General features: G+C 44.4%; 1 protein-coding gene across 1 annotated transcript in view; it reads right to left on the bottom strand.

Moving 5' to 3' along the window:
- The window catches only part of POLQ (DNA polymerase theta), a 165006-nt gene that overhangs the window by 86244 nt on the left and 59513 nt on the right, over positions 1 to 19249 (bottom strand). The window contains exons 12-13 of the mRNA XM_063128417.1: positions 11453 to 11592; positions 9124 to 9317 (exon numbers count right to left, since the gene is read on the bottom strand). Of these exons, the coding sequence (XP_062984487.1) occupies positions 9124 to 9317; positions 11453 to 11592 (334 nt within the window). The remainder of the gene's footprint in view (positions 1 to 9123; positions 9318 to 11452; positions 11593 to 19249) is intronic.

Here is a 19249-nt window from a genome sequence, read left to right as displayed (position 1 = left end):
GTCTGAATTATGTCTGTGATTGCTAAAAGCAAAGATATACAATGCCATGGCTCAAAAAGGTGGAAAACGTGGCAAAAATAAATGGAACACCTTCAGGCGTCCCTAAGAAAAGCTTGAAATGAATCTGAAGATCAAGCTTCTTACAATCTAAAGAAATAATTCTGACAGCAGGAATTAAATAAGCATATCAGTTACTCTGCACGATGATAAAAGGTGGGGCCTGGCTGTAGTTCTAAGTCCCGTGTAACTGCTTTTTCATTTCATCCCAACTGCCCCACGCAGCTCTCCGAAACTACCATGCAGTGCAGTGGCAGCTGTCGGCACTCTTTCTTTTCTTTGAACTTTAAAAGACTCAGAGCCCTTGTACTACTGTAACACTGTACTGCTGGGGGGAAGGGGTTCATCTGCAAGAGCAACACAAAGGCATCCTGGCCACACACACAACCAGCACCTTTTGCCACTTTAAGGGTAGAACAGCAGTATTTGACCCCATTAACAGATCAGAACATCTAAAACACGATAACACCATGACTGCCCATGTTACAATCTACTCCGAATAGAAAGCAGGAGAGACTAAGGTGCTGGTTGTGTGTGTGGTCATGCACAACAATTTTAGACACAATAGATGTATTTTGCCTGCCTCCTGCTCCTCTCCAAACCATTATTTATTATTATTATCATTATTATTATTATAAGATGCATACCCCTCCTTTTTCCCTCTTGCAAGGAACACAAGGGGGCTTATATGGTGGCCCTCCTCTCTATTTTATCCTCACACAACTCTGTGAGGTAGGTTAGGCTGAAAGTCAATGACTGGCCCAGAGCAGGCACCCAGTGAGCTTCATGAGGACTAGAACCCATAGAATCATAGAATAGTAGAGTTGGAAGGGGCCCATAAGGCCATCGAGTCCAACCCCCTACTCAGTGCAGGAATCCACCTTAAAAAATACCTCAAAAAAAACTTTTAAAAAGCTTTCCACAACCTCCGTAGGTAATTGGTGGTGGTGGTTGTTATTTGCATTTAAATAATGCCCCATAGCCAAAGCTCTCTGGGCAGTTTACAAAGATTAAAATACGGAACATTAAAAAAAATTAAAAGCATAAAAACAGATTACATACAATGGTTCCATTGTCCTACTGCTCTAACAGTCAGGAAGCTTTTCCTGATGTCCAGCCAGAATCTGGCTTCTTGTAACTTGAGCCCGTTATTCTGTGTCCTGCACTCTGGGTTAATCGAGAAAAGATCCTGAGCCTCCTCTATGTGACAACCTTTCAAGTATTTGAAGAGTGCTATCATGTCTCCCCTTGATCTTCTCTTCTCCAGGCTAAACATGCCCAGTTCTTTCAGTCTCTCTTCATAGGGCTTTGTTTCCAGACCACTGATCATCCTCGTTGCCCTCCTCTGAACACGCTCCAGCTTGTATGCATCCTTCTTGAAGTGTGGTGCCCAGAATTGGATGCAATATTCAAGATGAGGCCTACCAAGGGCCAAATAGAGGGGAACCAGTACCTCATGCGATTTGGAAGCTATACTTCCAAAATAGCATTTGCTTTTTTTGCAGCCACATCACACTTTTGGCTCATATTCAACTTGTGATCTACAACAATTCCAAGATCCTTCTCGTTTGTAGTATTGTTGAGCCAAGTATCCCCCATCTGGTAACTGTTCATTTGGTTTTTTTTTCCTAGATGTAGAACTTGGCATTTATCCCTATTAAATTTCATTCTGTTGTTTTCAGCCCAGCGCTCCAGCCTATCAAGATTAGTTATCCCACCCAATTTTGTGTCATCTGCAAATTTGATAAGTGTTCCCTGCACCTCCTTGTCCAAATCATTAATAAAAATGTTGAAGAGCACTGGGCCCAGGACTGAGCCCTGCGGTACCCCACTCCTTACCTCCCCCCAGTTTGAGAAGATACCATTGATAAGAACTCTTTCAGTCCGATTCTGCAGCCAACTGTGGATCCACCTAATAGTTGTTCCATCTACCCACTTTCAGCTTGTTTGTTAATCAGAATATCATGGGGCATTTTGTCAAATGTTTTGCTGAATTCAAGATACATGACGCCCACAACATTCCTGCAGTCCACAAGGGAGGTTAAAAAATGAGATCAGATTAGTCTGACAGGATTTGTTCTTGACAAGTCCATGTTGGCTTCTAGTAATCACTGCATTATTTTCAAGGTGCTTACAGAATGACTTCCTTATCACAGAATAGCAGAGTTGGAAGGGGCCTACAAGTCCATCGAGTCCAACTCCCTGCTCAATGCAGGAATCGACCCTAAAGCATCCCTGGTTGTCCAGCTGCCTCTTGAATGCCTCTAGTGTGGGAGAGCCCACAACCTCCCTAGGTAACTGGTTCCATTGTCGTACTGCTCTAATTGTCAGGAAGTTTTTCCTGATGTCCAGCCGGAATCTGGCTTCCTGTAACTTCAGCCCGTTATTCCGTGTCCTGCACTCTGGGATGATAGTTGTTCCAACAAATCTGACAGGATTTGTTCCTGACAAATCCATGTTAGTTTCTAGCAATCACTGCGTTGTTTTCAAGGTGCTTACAGATTGACTTCTTTACCATCTACTCCAGAATTTTTCCAGGAATGGATGTCAGACTGACTGGTCTGTAGTTCCCAGGTTCCTCCTTTTTGCCCTTTTTGAAGATAGGGACAACGTTAGCCCTCCTCCAGTCGTCCGGCACCTCACCCGTCTTCCATGATTTTGCAAAGGTAATAGACAGAGGTTCTGAGAGTTCTTCCGCTAGCTCCTTCATTACTCTAGGATGCAGTTCATCGGACCCTGGAGATTTGAACTCATTCAAGGAAATCAGGTGTTCCTTGACCATTTGTTTATCAACCTCAAACTACAATCCTGCCCCCTCAACTTGTGCTTCACTTTTCCAGGGGGATCATAGACCCTCTTTTGGGAGAAGACTGAGGCAAAGTAGGAATTGAGCACTTCAGCCTTTTCTTTGTCATCTGTTATCAATTTGCCATCCGCATTAAGCAGTTGAACCACCATTTCATTCCTCTGTCTTTTGCTACTGACACCACTTTGATGGCTGAACGCGATGAGGAGCTGAGGAGCCTTATGACAAAGGTGAAAGAAGAAAGTGCAAAAGCTGGGTTGCAGTTAAACCTCAAAAAAACCAAGATTATGGCAACCAGCTTGATTGATAACTGGCAAATAGAGGGAGAAAACGTGGAGGCAGTGACAGACTTTGTATTTCTGGGCGCAAAGATTACTGCAGATGCTGACTGCAGCCAGGAAATCAGAAGACATTTACTTCTTGGGAGAAGGGCAATGACAAATCTTGATAAAATAGTTAAGAGCAGAGACACCACACTGACAACAAAGGTCTGCATAGTTAAAGCAATGGTATTCCCCGTAGTAACCTATGGCTGCGAGAGCTGGACCATAAGGAAGGCTGAGCGAAGGAAGATAGATGCTTTTGAACTGTGGTGTTGGAGGAAAATTCTGAGAGTGCCTTGGACTGCAAGAAGATCAAACCAGTCCATACTCCAGGAAATAAAGCCAGACTGCTCACTTGAAGGAATGGTATTAAAGGCAAAACTGAAGTACTTTGGCCACATAATGAGAAGACAGGATACCCCAGAGAAGAGGCTGATGCTAGGGAAAGTGGAAGGCAAAAGGAAGAGGGGCTGACCAAGGGCAAGATGGATGGATGATATTCTGGAGGTGACAGACTTGACCTTGAGGGAGCTAGGGGTGGCGATGGCCGACAGAAAGCTCTGGCATGGGCTGGTCCATGAAGTCACGAAGAGTCGGAAACAACTGAACGAACAAACAACAAAAGCATCCCTCACTAATCTCAGCTCATTCTGAGCTTTAGCCTTCCTGACGCCATTTGAACACTTCTGTGAAACCGGTCTGTACTCTTCTTTTGTGGCCTGGCCTTCCTTCCACTTCCTATATGTAACCTATTTTTGTTTTCTGGTCATCTCTAAGCTTTTTGTGGAGCCACATTGGTTTCTCCTGTTCTCTTCTATCTTTTTTCCTTGCTGGAATTGTTTGTAATTGTGCCTTTAAGATTTCATTTTTTAAATACTCCCACCCATCTTGGACTCCTTTTCTCATTAGGCTCACTTGCCATGGGACCTTACTTATCATTGTTCTGAGTTTATTAAAATCAGCTTTCCTAAAATCCAGAGTACGTGTATGGCTACACTCAGCTTTTGTTTCCTTTACAATCAAGAATTCAAGAATGACGTGGTCACTTTCCCCCAGAGTTCCCATAACTGCCACTTTATCCACTAAGTCATCCCTATTGGTCAATATCAAGTCAAGGATTGCCGATCCTCTAGTTTCTTCCTCCACTTTCTGTAGGAGAAAATTATCACCCACACATGTCAGGAATTTCTTTGGCAGTATTTGTCTCCCAACAGATATCATGGTAATTGAAGTCCCCCATCCCTACTACATCAGACTTCCTTGAAACACTGGCAATTTGTTTCTCAAAAGTTTCATCCTCGTCTTTTCCTTGATTGGGAGGTCAGTAGTAGACTCCAATTATCATGTTGGTTTTGCCCCATTAATTTTAAATCCAGATGCTCTCGATGGAGCTCCAAGGATCCTCCTCCTATATTTCTGTGCAGGGATAGGTATTTTTAACATATAGTGCAACTCCGCTTCCTTTCTATTTCTTCTGTTCTTTTTGAACAAGTTATATCCCTCAATTGCTATATTCCAGTCATGGGAGTCATCCCACCAAGTTTCAGTTATACCTATCAAGTCGTATTTGCCTTCATATATTAAGAGTTCAAATTTGTTTTGTTTGTTTCCCATACTATGGGCATTAGCATATAGACTTAGAAGACCATGTGCTTTATAATCTGGCTTTATTCCTACATTGCTGTGGGCACTATTGGAGCTGTTCTCTGTGTTATGGCGCATGGGCCTTCATCCATAGTTGCCTTGAAGTTTACGTCTCCCGCCCCCGTAAGTTTCAATTTAAAGCCCTCCTGATCAAGTTCTTCCTGCTATGGCTACAATCAACTTTTGTCTCCTTCATAATCAAGAATTCAAGTATGACGTGATCACTTTCCCCCAGAGTTCCCGTAACTGCCACTTTATCCACTAAGTCATCCCTGTTGGTCAATATCAAGTCAAGGATTGTCGATCCTCTAGTTCCTTCCTCCACTTTCTGTAGGAGAAAGTTATCACCCACACATGTCAGGAATTTCTTGGAAGGGCCGCTTTTGGCAGTATTGGTCTCCCAACAGATATCGGGGTAACTGAAGTCCCCCGTCACTATTACATCACACTTCCTTGAAACACTGGCAATTTGTTTCTCAAAAGTTTCGTCCTCATCTTCTCCTTGATTGGGTGGTCAGTAGTAGACTCCGATTATCATGTTCTTTTTATTCCTTGCCCCATTAATTTTAATCCAGACGCTCTCGACGGGGCTCCCAGTCTGTTCCACCTGCATTCAGGGATAGGTATTTTTAACATATAGTGCAACTCCACCTCCCTTTCTATTTCTTCTGTTCTTTTTGAACAAGTTATATCCTTCAATTGCTATATTCCAGTCATGGGAGTCATCCCACCAAGTTTCAGTTATACCTACCAAGTCGTATTTGCCTTCATGTAATAAGAGTTCAAGTTCGTTCTGTTTGTTTCCCTTGCTCTGGGCATTAGTATATAGACATCGAAGACCATGTGTTTTATAGTCTGGCTTTGTTCCTACATTGTTGCGGACACTATTTTGGGGCACTATTGGAGCTGTTCTCTGTACTGTGGTGCCTTGGCCTTCATCCATTGTTGCCTCGAGGTTTACGTCTCCTGCCCCCGTAAGATTCAGTTTAAAGCCCTCCTGATCAAGTTCTTCACGCTGTAGCCGAACACATTCTTTCCAGCCCTTGTGAGGTGCAACCCATCCCTTGCCAGCAGTCCATGTTCCAAGTAGCGTAGCCCGTGGTCCCAGAATCCAAAACTCTCACGTCGGCACCACCTTCATAGCCAGTCGTTCATCCGGAGTATTTTTCTTTCCCTTTCTAATCCTCTTCCAAGAACCGGGAGGATGGATGAGAAAACTACCTGGGCCCCAAAGTTCTTCAGTTTCCTTCCCAGAGCTTCAAAGTCTGAAATGATTTCTTCGTAGCTCTGCTTGGCGACATCATTTGTTCCCACATGGATGAGAAGAAAGGGGTATGTGTCTGTGGGCTTTATGAGCTTCGGTAACCCTTCAGTCACATCTCTAATCTGTGCTCCAGGAAGACAGCACACCTGGCGAGTCCATGGGTCTTTACGACATACTTGGGTTTCAATCCCACAACGACTACTCTTCTCTTCTTCTTGGTTGACCTACCTACTGCCTCTTGTTCACTGTTGCACGGTGTCTCCTGCACTTCTTCCTCTGCAAACTGTCCTTCAGTCTCATCCTCCAGAAGCTGAAAGCGGTTGCTTAACTCTAATGGTTCCACCGGTGCAGAATGCCTTCTAGTTCTTCTGCTCCTAACTGTCACTCTTTTCCAGAGAGTTTCCTCTTCATTGGCTTTCCTCCCCTCAGCATATTCCACTTCTGCTTCAGCTGGCTGTTGGTCTTAAATCTCATGTGCTTCTTGTTGCTGTTGCAGTTCCACCGTTCGGTCTAAGAATTCCTCGTCTTCTCTTATTCTTTGGAGGGTGGACACTCGCTGCTCAAGTCCTCTCACTTTTTCTTCCAAAAGTGCCACCAGCTTGCACTTGTTGCAGGTATACGCCATGTTGAGCTCAGGCAGAAACACGAACATTGCACACCCTTTGCAGGGCACCACTTCTAGGGACTCCTTTCCATCCATATTGTCTATTTCTGCTTTGTTTTTTCCTTTCGGATTATAGTGGAATTGCCTTTGCTTTGACCGACTTTCTGTCTCTTGTTCACTGTTGCATGGGGTCCCCTGTAATTCTTCCTCTGCAGACTGTCCTCCAGTCTCATTCTCCAGTAGCTGAAAGCGGTTGCTTAACTCTAATAGTTCCACTGGTGCAGAATGTCTTCTAGTTCTTCTGCTCCTGTCACTATTTTCCAGGGAGTTTCCTCTTCATTGGCTTTCCTCCCCTCAGCATACTCCACTTTTGCTTCAGCTTGCTGTTGCTCTTCGATCTCTTTTGCTTCTTGTTGCTGTTGCAGTTCCACTGTTCTGTCTAACTCTTTGCCTTCTCTTTTTCCTTGGAGGGTGGACAATCACCTACACTAGCTTCTGTGGTTAAATGAGCTTATAGTGAGTTTGACACTGGCAGAACGGCAAGGCATCAGGTGTGAACTAACTTGGTGTTCCATATGCTGTTTGTAGGGCAGAGATCTGTATAGCCCTTGCTTTTGATGCATTTTACTGTGGCTATGCTAGGAGTACATTTCGTCTTGCACACAACATAGATTAGGGAGGATGCAGAGGGTGAGGTTTCAAGGCTGCATGATCTCACTCTCTTAGACAAGGATGTTGTTTTTACTCCCCCTACAAGTAACTCTCTGTAGGGGAGTTATTTATTTTCCAGCCTGTGAATCTCCTGCCAGTTTCTGGGACTGAGGAAAGATACCCAAAAGAATCAATAGGCTGGCTTGCTCTTTCCTCTCACTTTGGGAAAAGGAAAGGCACCCATGTGCTCAGAGGCTGCAGGTCCTTGGACCGGCATCCTGTTGTATCCAGGGAACCAATCTAACACCCATCAAGGGAATGGTGATCTCTAATGGAAGTGGCATGTGTAAGCCTCTTGTTCCGTTTATTGTTTGTATCTGCATCCATATTACAACTGTGCATTCAATAAGTTGTATGTCATTCTTTTACAGAAATGGCCTTGTTTCCTCTTGGTAATGCCAGTATCTGTTTTGACTGGGCCCTACGTGGATCAGGCCTCCAGATTGTTACAGGGCTGCATGTAATAAAATAGGCTGCAACCACCCATTCCTACCTGGGGTGAGGGAAAACCCAGACAAATTGAAATCATGGGTTGCAAGAGCTTTTATCTTAGGCTGAATTTAAGTGACACATAACTAAAAGTGTTGAGACAGTGACTGAAGGGTTTAGTTAGGAGTTCTGGAAACAGATGGGGCCTGTGAAACTGGCAAGGCATCTAGCTTGGCTAATAATATTGGTTGAGGCTGGGAGCTGGAAGTCAGGCTACAAGAGTACTCCCTATGAGAGATTTATATTGTCTAGTTACCTGAGCAGTGTAAATTTAATCTAAATAAGGTGTGAAAGCTGACCCATAAGGGGAAGTTTGTGACAGCTCATAGAAGCAGCGGAGGCACAAGGAAGGGGAGCTAGGGGTAGCCCATGGGGTCATGTAATGCGTCACTGTTGCCTTACGTTATGACTCTTACAACTTCACACACATTGCATTTTAGTTTATATATAATGCATGGGCTATGGTCTGAAGGCAACTGACTCAACAAACGTACTAAAGCTAAGTAGGCATGGGTCTGGCTAGGGCAACACTGGAACTGCACCAGGGAAATCTATGTATATTGTCTTAAATTCTACTGAAAACATTGTAATAGAAAAATGCACAAATAAAACAAAATGACAGGATCCTGCAATAGTGCTGGTCCCTCTTCTTCAAACTGAATTCAAGTGGTAAAAAGCAAGTGAATCAGAGCTAACTGCTAGTTCATCTGAAAGGAAGACAATAGTTGCACAGGATAGAGAGAAGTCTTGTCCTAGCTAGGAGAAAGTGGAAAGTGCTAGCTGGAGAAGGAAAACCTTTTTGGAAACATTCCAAATGGCATACTGAGAAACCAAAGTTTCAGGCAATCCATAGAATATATAATGTCCTTTTGAAAGGTAACCTAATCACATGTCACTCCATGAAAATGCACACTTGGCTTAGTGCCATACAGTCAGCATGAAGCATAGAGCAAGGTGCCTTGAGCAGTGAAGGGTGCTGCCCTCCAAGATTTTTTTTTCAAAATGGCTCTGTACCAGGGGAGGGAGTGTATTGGGTATTATAAATCACAACTTTGTACTTACAAACAAGTTCCACAAACATTTCTCAAAGGAATCATATCACTGAACATGAGTTACTTCTAACCCTATCATTTCATTAGAGTAGAGGCGGTGTATGCAGAGTTGATTCTATGGCAGACCATTGACCATCACCAAGCGTTTGTGATACAGCTTATTCAGTCATTACCTTTTATGGATGGCCATTTGCCTGTGCTGCTTCTCTGTTCTAGCAATGATTCTGCCCTTCACAGAGCAGGCCAAAAAGCTTTCTTCAATCCCAACCAGCTCTGCTACTCTTCTCATTGAGGCTGGCAATTTCTCCCACAAGCAAAAGAACCGATACCAGTCTATTTTGGCCCAGTCTTCATAAACAGGCGTGACCTAAAATCCAAAAAGACACATACCTTGAATCCTACTCACATTTCAAATTAAGAGGTGGGCTTTTCCAGACTTAAAAGAGTAGCTATTCTATTATTATTTAAAATGGCCCTCTACTAACACTATCCCTAATCTAGCACCAGGAGGGCATCCAGTGCCTGTTCAATAGATCGCAAGCAGACTCAACCTTGTGGGATTTCCTATTTCCACCACTGAGAAGGAATCACTTCCAGTTTGAGGCAAGCAATCCATTGAAGTAGCTGAAAGTGAAAATGTGCCCAATATACTCAATAGCTGCACTCATCAAGTCCCTGAAGATGGGCCAGGATCATGACATCTGCTGATTTGGCTTAAAGTGAATATCAAATGAAATACTGCCAAACAACAAAGGCAAGGTTCCCAAGGAACTTAGTTAAACCCAAACACAAGTGCAAGAAACCAACCACAATGCACTCGACTAAAAGGTTATGTATACTATATATATTTGGCACTAATAGATAATTAGATTTTCAACCAACAATATCAGAACAACAATTTCATCATGCATTTTACAGAAGGGTTATGCCAAATGCTCTGCAGTAAATGACTACAAATGATACAGGTGTTGTTGTTTTTTAAAAAAACCCACTTTTGAACAACATTACCTAAATACCTGTAATTGTTTAGATACAACTGGAGAGTGTTTGGCATGCTGTGAACATTCTACGTTGGGCATAATAAGAAAGGAATTGAAAATAAAACTGCCTATCTTAACAAAAGTGCGATCACACTTGGGAATACTATGGCCACCACATCTAAAAAAGAATATTGTACATGTGGGAAATGTGTGGGAAAGGACAACCAAAATGATCAATATGTTAGAGAAACTCCCCTATGAGGAAAGGTTACAAAAGCTGGAACTATTTAGCTTAGATAAAAGGACGGACCTTTTCACAAAGGGCATAGTTATTAATCTATGGAATTCGCTATCACAGGATGTAGTGATGGCCACCAAACTGGATGGTTTTAAAAGGGGAACTAGACAAATTAATGAAGGATAAGGCTATATATATCAAGGCAGCTATACATTATCTCCAATACTGGAGTGCAGTAGATCTCCATATACTAGTTGCTGGGGAACACAAGTGGGAGGATGCTATCGCTCTTATGTCCTACTTGCGGACTTCCCACAGGCAGCTGGTTCACCACTATGGGAAAAGAAAGCTGAACTAGATGGACCTGTCATCTCATTTCAACATGGCTCTTCTTATGCTTTTACTTTCTGCAGAAAACAGGTTTGTGGGAAAAATGGAGGAGGTGGGGTATGTTTAGTGATGTGGTCTAGCTATTTCTGGATTTTGCTGCCAGAGGAAGAGGGCACAGAGAATTAAAGGTGGAGGGGGAAGAGAGAGGCTCCAGTTCCAGAGACTGGTAAATACAGCAGAAACAGCAAAGCCAACAGCTGCTCAAAGTTACCCCTCAGAAACAACTGCCAATAACGTAGTATAAAATAATACCTATGGCAGAGAATTGTCTTTGATCCAGCAAGGAAGAGCTATGCGGAACTGTTTTGGGAAAGCAAGCGAGCCAAACGATGACATGGCAGAAGGGCCGGGCTTTACATTTATTTTGTTTTACTTATTACATTTCTGCACCACCCCATAACTGAAACCCTCTGGGCAAATCAAAACCTAGTTTCTCTATGCATTTGGCATTACAGAACAGAGGTTAAGAGCGTAAACCAGTGGAGGCAAGGGCTTCCATTACAGCGGGACTGTGAATCCATTCTAGGTTTCAGTCAGTACCAACCAGAATTCCAAAGGAGTTATCCACGGTGCTACCCCTAGGATTCAGCACTTTGGATAACTCCTTTAGAGTTCAGCCTGGTTTTGACTGAAACCTAGAATGGATTCACAGCCCCACCAAAATCGGAGCCACCAGCTTCCATTGGTGTAAACTACGATTAACTTTAATCAAGGTTAAACAGTATACATGCATGGGTTATAGCAGCAAAAGTCTTACTGACTTCCAGTTAATAGTTAAATACATTTGTGAAAGACATGTTAAAACTTAATCTGCTGGCATCTGTTATGAGCCAATAGTGTCTGAAAGGACTTCTCTTATCCTTGGGCTTCAGAATGTACCACAAAAAACCCTACCAAATAAAGACTATGTAGATCATTCTCTAGGACAAAACTCTTCATTGCTCTCTGGAGATCAGCAAAAATTTCCAGTGCTGCTGTTGGAGAAAAGGAGGAAAACAGGGTAGCAGAGCCAAGATGTGTTGGACAATACATTTCTGTCAAGATAAAAAGGAGATATCACCAGAGGTTAGTTCAAATATTCTACTTCATTTGCAAAGTTGATTTGCGAAATACAAATATTTTATTATTCTTTTACAAAGTGCTTTGAGCCACAATACTATTAGTTGGTGTTCTTCCCAGGGAAGCTAGGCTGGCTCCCTCCTTGATGGGATTTCGGAAGCAGGCTAAAACTTTTTTGTTCCAGCAGGCCTTTGGAGAATAATCTGGTCCTCCATCTATGTTAATGTCTTATAATTTTGTTGTGTATTTTAAACGTTTATAGGTTCCCCCTCCCCCAATGTATGTTTGAAACTTTGTAAGGCCACCTTGAGGCCCAGCATTGGGCAAAAGGCGGGATACAAATAAATATTATAATAATAACAACAATAATGGCGTTGCTGCAACAGATTAATATGGCTACACCTTTAGAAATTATCTTTAAGTATCACATTTCTCTAAACATTTTAAAATAATCCTTTCACCTTTACAGATCAAGAACCTGAGATGGTAGGATCAATGATAGACTAATTTCTGAACTGAGACCAAAGCAAAGAGTACATAGGAACATAAGATGAACTGTGCTGGATCAAACCAAGACCCATCTATCCAGCGTTCTGTTCACACAGTGGTCAACAAGCTGCCCATGGGAAACTCATGAGCAGGACATAAGTGCAGCGCCCCCCCCCCCCTCCAATGCATGTTTCCCAGCCACTGGTGTACACAGGTATAACTGCCTCTGATGCTGGAGGTAGCATAGCACCATCAGGGCTAGTAGCCATTGATAGCCTTCTCCTCCAGGAATGTTTGGAGTATGTTTTGAATGAGCATATTTTGATATTATTCAATATAAACATATGAAGCTGCCAGGTCATATACTAAGTCCAGCCATTGGTCCATCTAGCTCAATATTGTCTACTCCGACTAGCAGGGTCTCTCTGGGGTCTCAGATAAAGGTCATTCCCAACACTTGTACCTGTTTCTTTTAACTTGAGATACAAAGAATTAAACTACTGCATGGAAAACATTCTAAATACACTTCAGGATAGATCCAGGATTAGGACAGAGGATAAGGAAGATTATGGGGAAGTTTGGGGAGGGTTGAGAAAAGAAGCTCATCCTAAAAGTGAGCTGGGGAACCTCTTTCAGCCCAAAGGCCAAATTCAGTTTTGAAGAATCTCTTGGGGAGCACATTCCAATGGTGGGTGGACATTTCCACTGGTGTCGATGTTTCTGAAAAAACAGTGTCAAAGAAGGAGTCTTGAATTTGTTCTTGTTGTTGCTGAGTATCCACTCCTAGAGCGTTGGCCATGTGTAGTATTTGTTCAGCAAAGAATCCCATGTCCTCAGATGGTGGCGCTTGCTACTTGGTTCTCACTGTTTCATCCACGGAGGGTAATGAGGGAGGTAATGTCGATGCAGAGGAAGCCTTAGAGTCATAGTCTTCCGCTGAAGTATGGGATGGCTGTCTTGATGTCAGGGCAGCGTATCCTTCTTTATGTGTTTGCATAGGCATCGGCAAAGACATTGAGCGGGTCAGTAACGGAGGCAGATGGGTCTCCTGCTGCGTTGTTACTTGACTGTACTGTTGAGGCCTCTGTCTCTCAACATAGATGTCGGGATATCTTTCTCTGTTATAGTTAGGAAGTTAGTCCCGTGCAGAAGGTGGGTACAGATAATCAGAGTATTGGTCCCAGTCATGAGGAGGTGAACTTGATCGACTGTGATAAGATCTATGATAGTGCCAGGCATAGTGCTCCCTATACACTGACGGTGAGCGATGTCTCAATGTTGATCTTGGAGAACGTCTTTCCCAGTGATACGCATCAAACCAAGGCTGTGTAATGATCTGAGGTATGGGTGGCAGGAATCTAAGGCTAGGCCACCAGGACCCGAAAGAGTTAGGTGTAACAGAGCTCCACACCCACAAGGTAATCTGGAAAGGTCTTACTTTAATAACACAAACAAGATATGGCAGGGCAAAAGCAACAGTCCTGGAGGAAGCAAGGTTCAGCGCTCCCACTCCAAGCAGGGCCAGAGGCTAAGGAAAAGTCCAGGAACAAGAAGGAGTCAGAGTCCAAGAGCACACAGTCCAAGCAGGGCCAGAGGCAAAGGTAAAGTCCAGGGACAGGCAGGAGTCAGAGTCCAAAAGCAAACCTGAGTCTGAGTGGGGCCAAAGGCAGGAGACATGGTCTAACAATGAGCCGGGTCCAAGAAAAGCAAGGTTCCAATAGGGCCAAAGGCAAGGGATGTGGCCAAAGCCAAGATCCAGGTGCAGCAGGGTCTGGCAGGAACCAGGAGCAGGCTACAGCAGATCCAGAAGACCATGTTGCTGAGGCAAAGGCTAGAGCAGAAATGCTGGTCTTATATAGTCCTTAAGCTAGCTGCTCCCAGCTGATCCACATTAGCCCACCCTGGAGTGCTGCTGGCAAGGGGCCTGAGTCCTGCCAGCACTCTGCAGCAGAACAGTCCCTGACCGTAGACCTGGGTCCTGCGAATACTCAGCACCGGCACAGATCCTGACAGGCTGCAGATCTCTGTCAACAGGTTGACGAGGAGGAGTGAGCTGTGGGCAAACGGGCTCAATGGAAGGCCGGCAGATTCGAGCTCCAATATCGACAGTCTTTTGTGGAGTCAGAGACAGTAGCGATAGGTGCATCAGAGATGGGGGCTCTCTAATTTGACCCTCCAAGGTTGTGGAGAGAAGTTCAATGGCCGGGCGTTCTACCAGGTTTGAACTCTCTGTTATTGCTGGCAAGTGTGGCACTGCCAACAAAACCCACGATGCCAATGGCTGTTTCTTCTTGTTTTGGGGTTGGGAGTCAGGAGGAGAGTCTTTTTAGATATCTTTTTTGCTGTCAACATTGTGAGGGAGCGGGCACCTGTCGATGGGTCCAGACGCGTGGTCGACATTGAGGGAGCTGTCGATGTCGAGGCTTGCGGTATCGATACTGTTGAGGTGGCCATAGCAGGTTTTTTGGCAGTAGGCTTATCTACACACTGGAAAGTTTGTTTCCAGAGTTCGGTGCTTAGATGGTCAGATCTATGCCTTCTGTCTGTTTTGAAAAGGCCTGGCAATGGTGGCAGGTATCAACTATGTGGACCTCTCCGAGACACAAGAGGCAAAGGGAATGCCCATCTGCTGCGGGTAGCTTACTGCCACAGTGGACGCACTTTCGGAATGGTGCCTTAAGGGCCATACAAGTGTAAAGAGAAAGAGAAAGAAATATATAACAGGAATAATATAGAAAGAAGAAAATAAGAGAGAGAGTACGAAGAAGAGAATAATAGAATAACAAGGAGAAGGAATAACAAGAAAAAACACTCAGCTACGAAGCTTATTAGCAAGGAGAAACTTTTCGATGAAGCTCCTGCTAAGGCGGTAGCAAAGGAACTGAGGGGAAGGCGGGAACGTGCGGGAGCATGCACACTGGACAGTGGGGGAGGGGTTCCCACCAAAATAACATTTCTCAGCTACAAGAACCTTTCCAGAAGCGAAGGCTCAGTGCAAGCGCAGAGCCCATAGTGTGATGCAGAGACCACGAAGAAGAACTCTATGGACGCAATAAGCCCTACCCTGAGATGGGAAACTATGAAGACTGAAATACAGGGTTTCTGTATTAAAGAATTAAGTACAATGAAGAAAATAATAGAGCACAGACCTCACTATTAGAGGGGGAAATTAGGTCCTTAACAGAGGAATATAGGAGCATAGGATCAACTAGGATTAGGCGACTACTAGATAAAAAACGAGCAGAACTACAGACCCTAGATAAAACTGTGGTGAGGATGCTGTATACCAGACAGCGTTTCTACGAATTTGATGGTTAAGGGTCATGATTATTAGCAAACAGACTGAAACAGCATAGGGCAAAAAATAGAAATATTGCAATTGAAGATAACCATGGGATCAAGCATTTAGATCCAGAAAAAATGTTAATCTATTTGCTGAATATTTTGAACAAATCTATGCAAACCTAGACAGTGACCCAAAATTAATAGAGGAATATCAGGTTACAGCGCAAGTGACTCCTTTTGCGGACAAAGGGAGGACATGGCTTGATAGACCCATTACTCTGGAAGAGACAGAGGACACAGTCTCCTGCCTTAAGTCAAATAAATCCCCAGGAACAGATAGATTTACCGGGGAATTTTATAAATACTTCAAGAAAATACTACTCCCTCACCTTCAGTCTTTAATTCCATCTTTAATGGAATTTTGGAAGGTGCCCCACTCCCAGAGACTTGGACACACTCCAAAATTGTTGTATTATTAAAACCAGCATCCATTGAAGATGGACTCTTATAGACCAATTTCATTGTTAAACAATGATTATCATTTTTTTACTTTAGTATTAACAAACAAGCTGAAAGGTCACGTGGGGAAGCTAGTATGGTTTTCTACCAAAACAATTTATAGCAGATCGTGTTTGAAGATTATTTAGTTTGATACACTTCTGTAAGGAGCATAAATCCCAGATGGCAATTTTGGCCTTGGACTTGTTTAAAGCCTTCAATTATGTCAATTGGAATTTTCTGAAAAATGCCCTGAGAAATTACCAATTTGGCCCTAAGTTTCTAAATGCAGTCCAAGCTATCTATTCTCCATCCCAGGCACAGAATCGTGTGAGTAAACTGGACTCCCGTAATATAAATATGTACAGCGGCACTAAGCAAGGTTTTCCATTGTCACCTCTTTTGTTTACCCTCATAATTGAATTTCTGACAAATTGACTACAGGATCACCCACAAATAAGTGGAATTAAAGTGGGTAAAAGAGCATTTGATTAGTTTGTACGCTGATGACATGTTACTCACATTGAGTAATCCAATGCATGCAATTTAGGCTCTACAGATAGAATTAGATAAATTTAAGGAAACAGCAGTACATTTTAAGAAATCGGATCTTTTATGACTAAATTTTCGTCCAGGTGATCAATTAAAAGCTTCACAAAAACTAGGGATTCCATTAGGAAACAATTGCTTCTGCTACTTAGGCATCTACATGCCTAGGAACACACAAAAACTATTTAAAGAAATTATGGGCAGCTATAGAAAAATATTTTGAAGGATATAACGAAATGGCAGAAACTTAATCTTTCACTTTCTAGTCGAACAGCAATAATTAAGATGATAGTCCTTCATAAGTTAATGTATTTGTTTTATGTATTACCATTAGAACTTCAATATAAAACACTGTGACTTTGACAGAGTAGAATGGAGCAATTTATATTTAAAAGTCAGAAACCATGTACAGCTGAAGTTTTTAGATACAGGCAATCTGAAGTATAGAATCATAGAATAGTAGAGTTGGAAGGGGCCTAAAAGGCCATCGAGTCCAACTCCCTGCTCAATGCAGGAATCCACCCTACAGCATATATTGACAGATGCTTGTCCAGCTGCCTCTTGAAGGCCTCTAGTGTGGGAGAGCCCGCAACCTCCCCAGGTAACTGGTTCCATTGTCGTACTGCTCTAACAGTCAGGAAGTTTTTCCTGATGTCCAGCCGGAATCTGACTTCCTGTAACTTGAGCCCATTATTCCGTGTCCTGCACTCTGGGATGATTGAGAAGAGATCCTGGCCCTCTGTGTGACAACCTTTTAAGTATTTGAAGAGTGCTATCATGTCTCGCCTCAATCTTCTCTTCTCCAGGCTAAACATGCCCAGTTCTTTCAGTCTCTCTTCACAGGGCTTTGTTTCCAGACCCCTGATCATCCTGGTTGCCCTCCTCTGAACACGCTCCAGCTTGTCTGCGTCCTTCTTGAAGTGTGGTAGCCAGAACTGGTCGAAATACTCTAGATGACGCCTAACCAGGGCCTAATAATAATAATAATAATAATAATAATAATAATAATAATAGAGAGGAACCAGTACCTCACGCGATTTGGAAGCTATACTTCTATTAATGCATCCCAAAATAGCATTTGCCTTTCTTGCGGCCATATCGTACTGTTGGCTCATATTCAGCTTGTGATCTACAACAATTCCAAGATCCTTTTCTTTTGTAGTGTTGCTGAGCCAAGTATCCTCCATCTTGTAACTGTGCATTTGGTTTATATTTCCTAGATGTAGAACTTGGCATTTATCCCTATTAAATTTCATTCTGTTGTTTTTAGCCCAACACTCCAGCTTATCAAGATGACTTTGAAGTTTATTTCTGTCTTCCAGGGTATTAGCTATCCCATCCAATTTTGTGTCATCTGCAAATTTGATATGCATTCCCTGCACCTCCTCGTCCAAATCATTAATAAAAATGCTGAAGAGCACTGGGCCCAGGACTGAGCCCTGCGGTACCCCACTCGTTACCTCCCCCCAGTTTGAGAAGGTAGTGTTGATAAGCACTCTTTGAGTCCAATTCTGTAGCCAATTGTGAAACCACCTAGGGCCTTACTAGACCACGGGTTAGCGCGGTGCAAGGCCTGTGCTCATCCTTGTGCGTCCAGATGACACACAGGGGATCCCGGCCTCAGCCAGGGCTCAAGCCACCCTGGCACCATGCTAACCAAAACTGCCTGTAGTGCGGTTCTTCCCGTTGTCCCAGCCTCAGGTCGGGCTGAGGCTGGAACCGCGTGCATGTGGACCGGTCTGCCGCTTTTCCCGGCTACCACACTTACGCCGCTGAGTCCCCGGCCTCCGTTTCCCGCCCACACACCCCATGTCCCCAGCCTGTGTTGGCCTCCGCTGCCGAGTGCCCGGCCGGGGGACATGGCAGTGCCGGCCATCACAGGCCGGGGATTCGGCGGCAGAGGCCAACACAGGCTGGGGACATGGGTGGGTGGGAAACGGAGGCCAGGGACATCTGGGGGGAATTGCGGGTGGGGGACTGGACATTACGGAGGGGTGAAGGGGAAGGAGAATGGGCCCGGGGACTGGACATCGCAGGGGGGGAGGGGGAAGGAGAACGGGCCGGGGGACTGGACATCACGGGGGCGTGGGGGAGAAGAACAGGCTGGGGGACTGGACATCGCGGAGGGGGTGGGGGGAAGAAGAACGGGCCGGGGGACTGGACATCGTGGGGGGAAGGAGAATGGGCCGGGGGACTGGACATCGTATGGGGGGAAGAACAGGCTGGGGGACTGGACATCGTGGGGGGAAGGAGAACAGGCCAGGGGGGACTGGACATCGCGGGGGGGGCAGGGGGAAGGAGAACGCGCTCGGGGACTGGACATCGCGGAGGGGGTGGGGGGAAGGAGAACGGGCCAGAGGATTGGGCATCGCGGGGGGGGCGGGGCAGAAGAATGGGCTGGGGGACTGGACATCACAGGGGGGTGGGGGGGAAGGAGAACGGGCCGGGGAGAGGAGAAGGAGACTAAAAAAACAAAACAAAAAACCCTACTAACCTGTCCTGGCTCCTGCGCTGCTGCTACCTCTTTAAAAATAAAAAAATGGCGGCCGCAACTGCTCTCCTCCAGAGCTCGTCGCGGCTCCCGTCTGAATAAGGGCGAGATCTCACGTTATTCCTAATGCGAGATCTCCCCTCCTCTCCTCCGGATTATCAAACAGGTCTAGCAAGGCCCCTAATAGTTGTTCCATCTAGCCCACTTTTAGCTAGTTTGTTAATCAGAATATCGTGGGGCACTATGTCAAAAGCTTTGCTGAAGTCAAGATATATTACATCCACAGCATTCCCACAGTCCACAAAGGAGGTTACCCGATC

The sequence above is a fragment of the Elgaria multicarinata genome, chromosome 6, assembly GCF_023053635.1.
Source record: "Elgaria multicarinata webbii isolate HBS135686 ecotype San Diego chromosome 6, rElgMul1.1.pri, whole genome shotgun sequence".
Lineage (NCBI taxonomy): Eukaryota > Metazoa > Chordata > Lepidosauria > Squamata > Anguidae > Elgaria > Elgaria multicarinata.
Note: the sequence above shows the minus strand (reverse complement) of the source record. Positions and strands in the feature narration are given on the sequence as shown.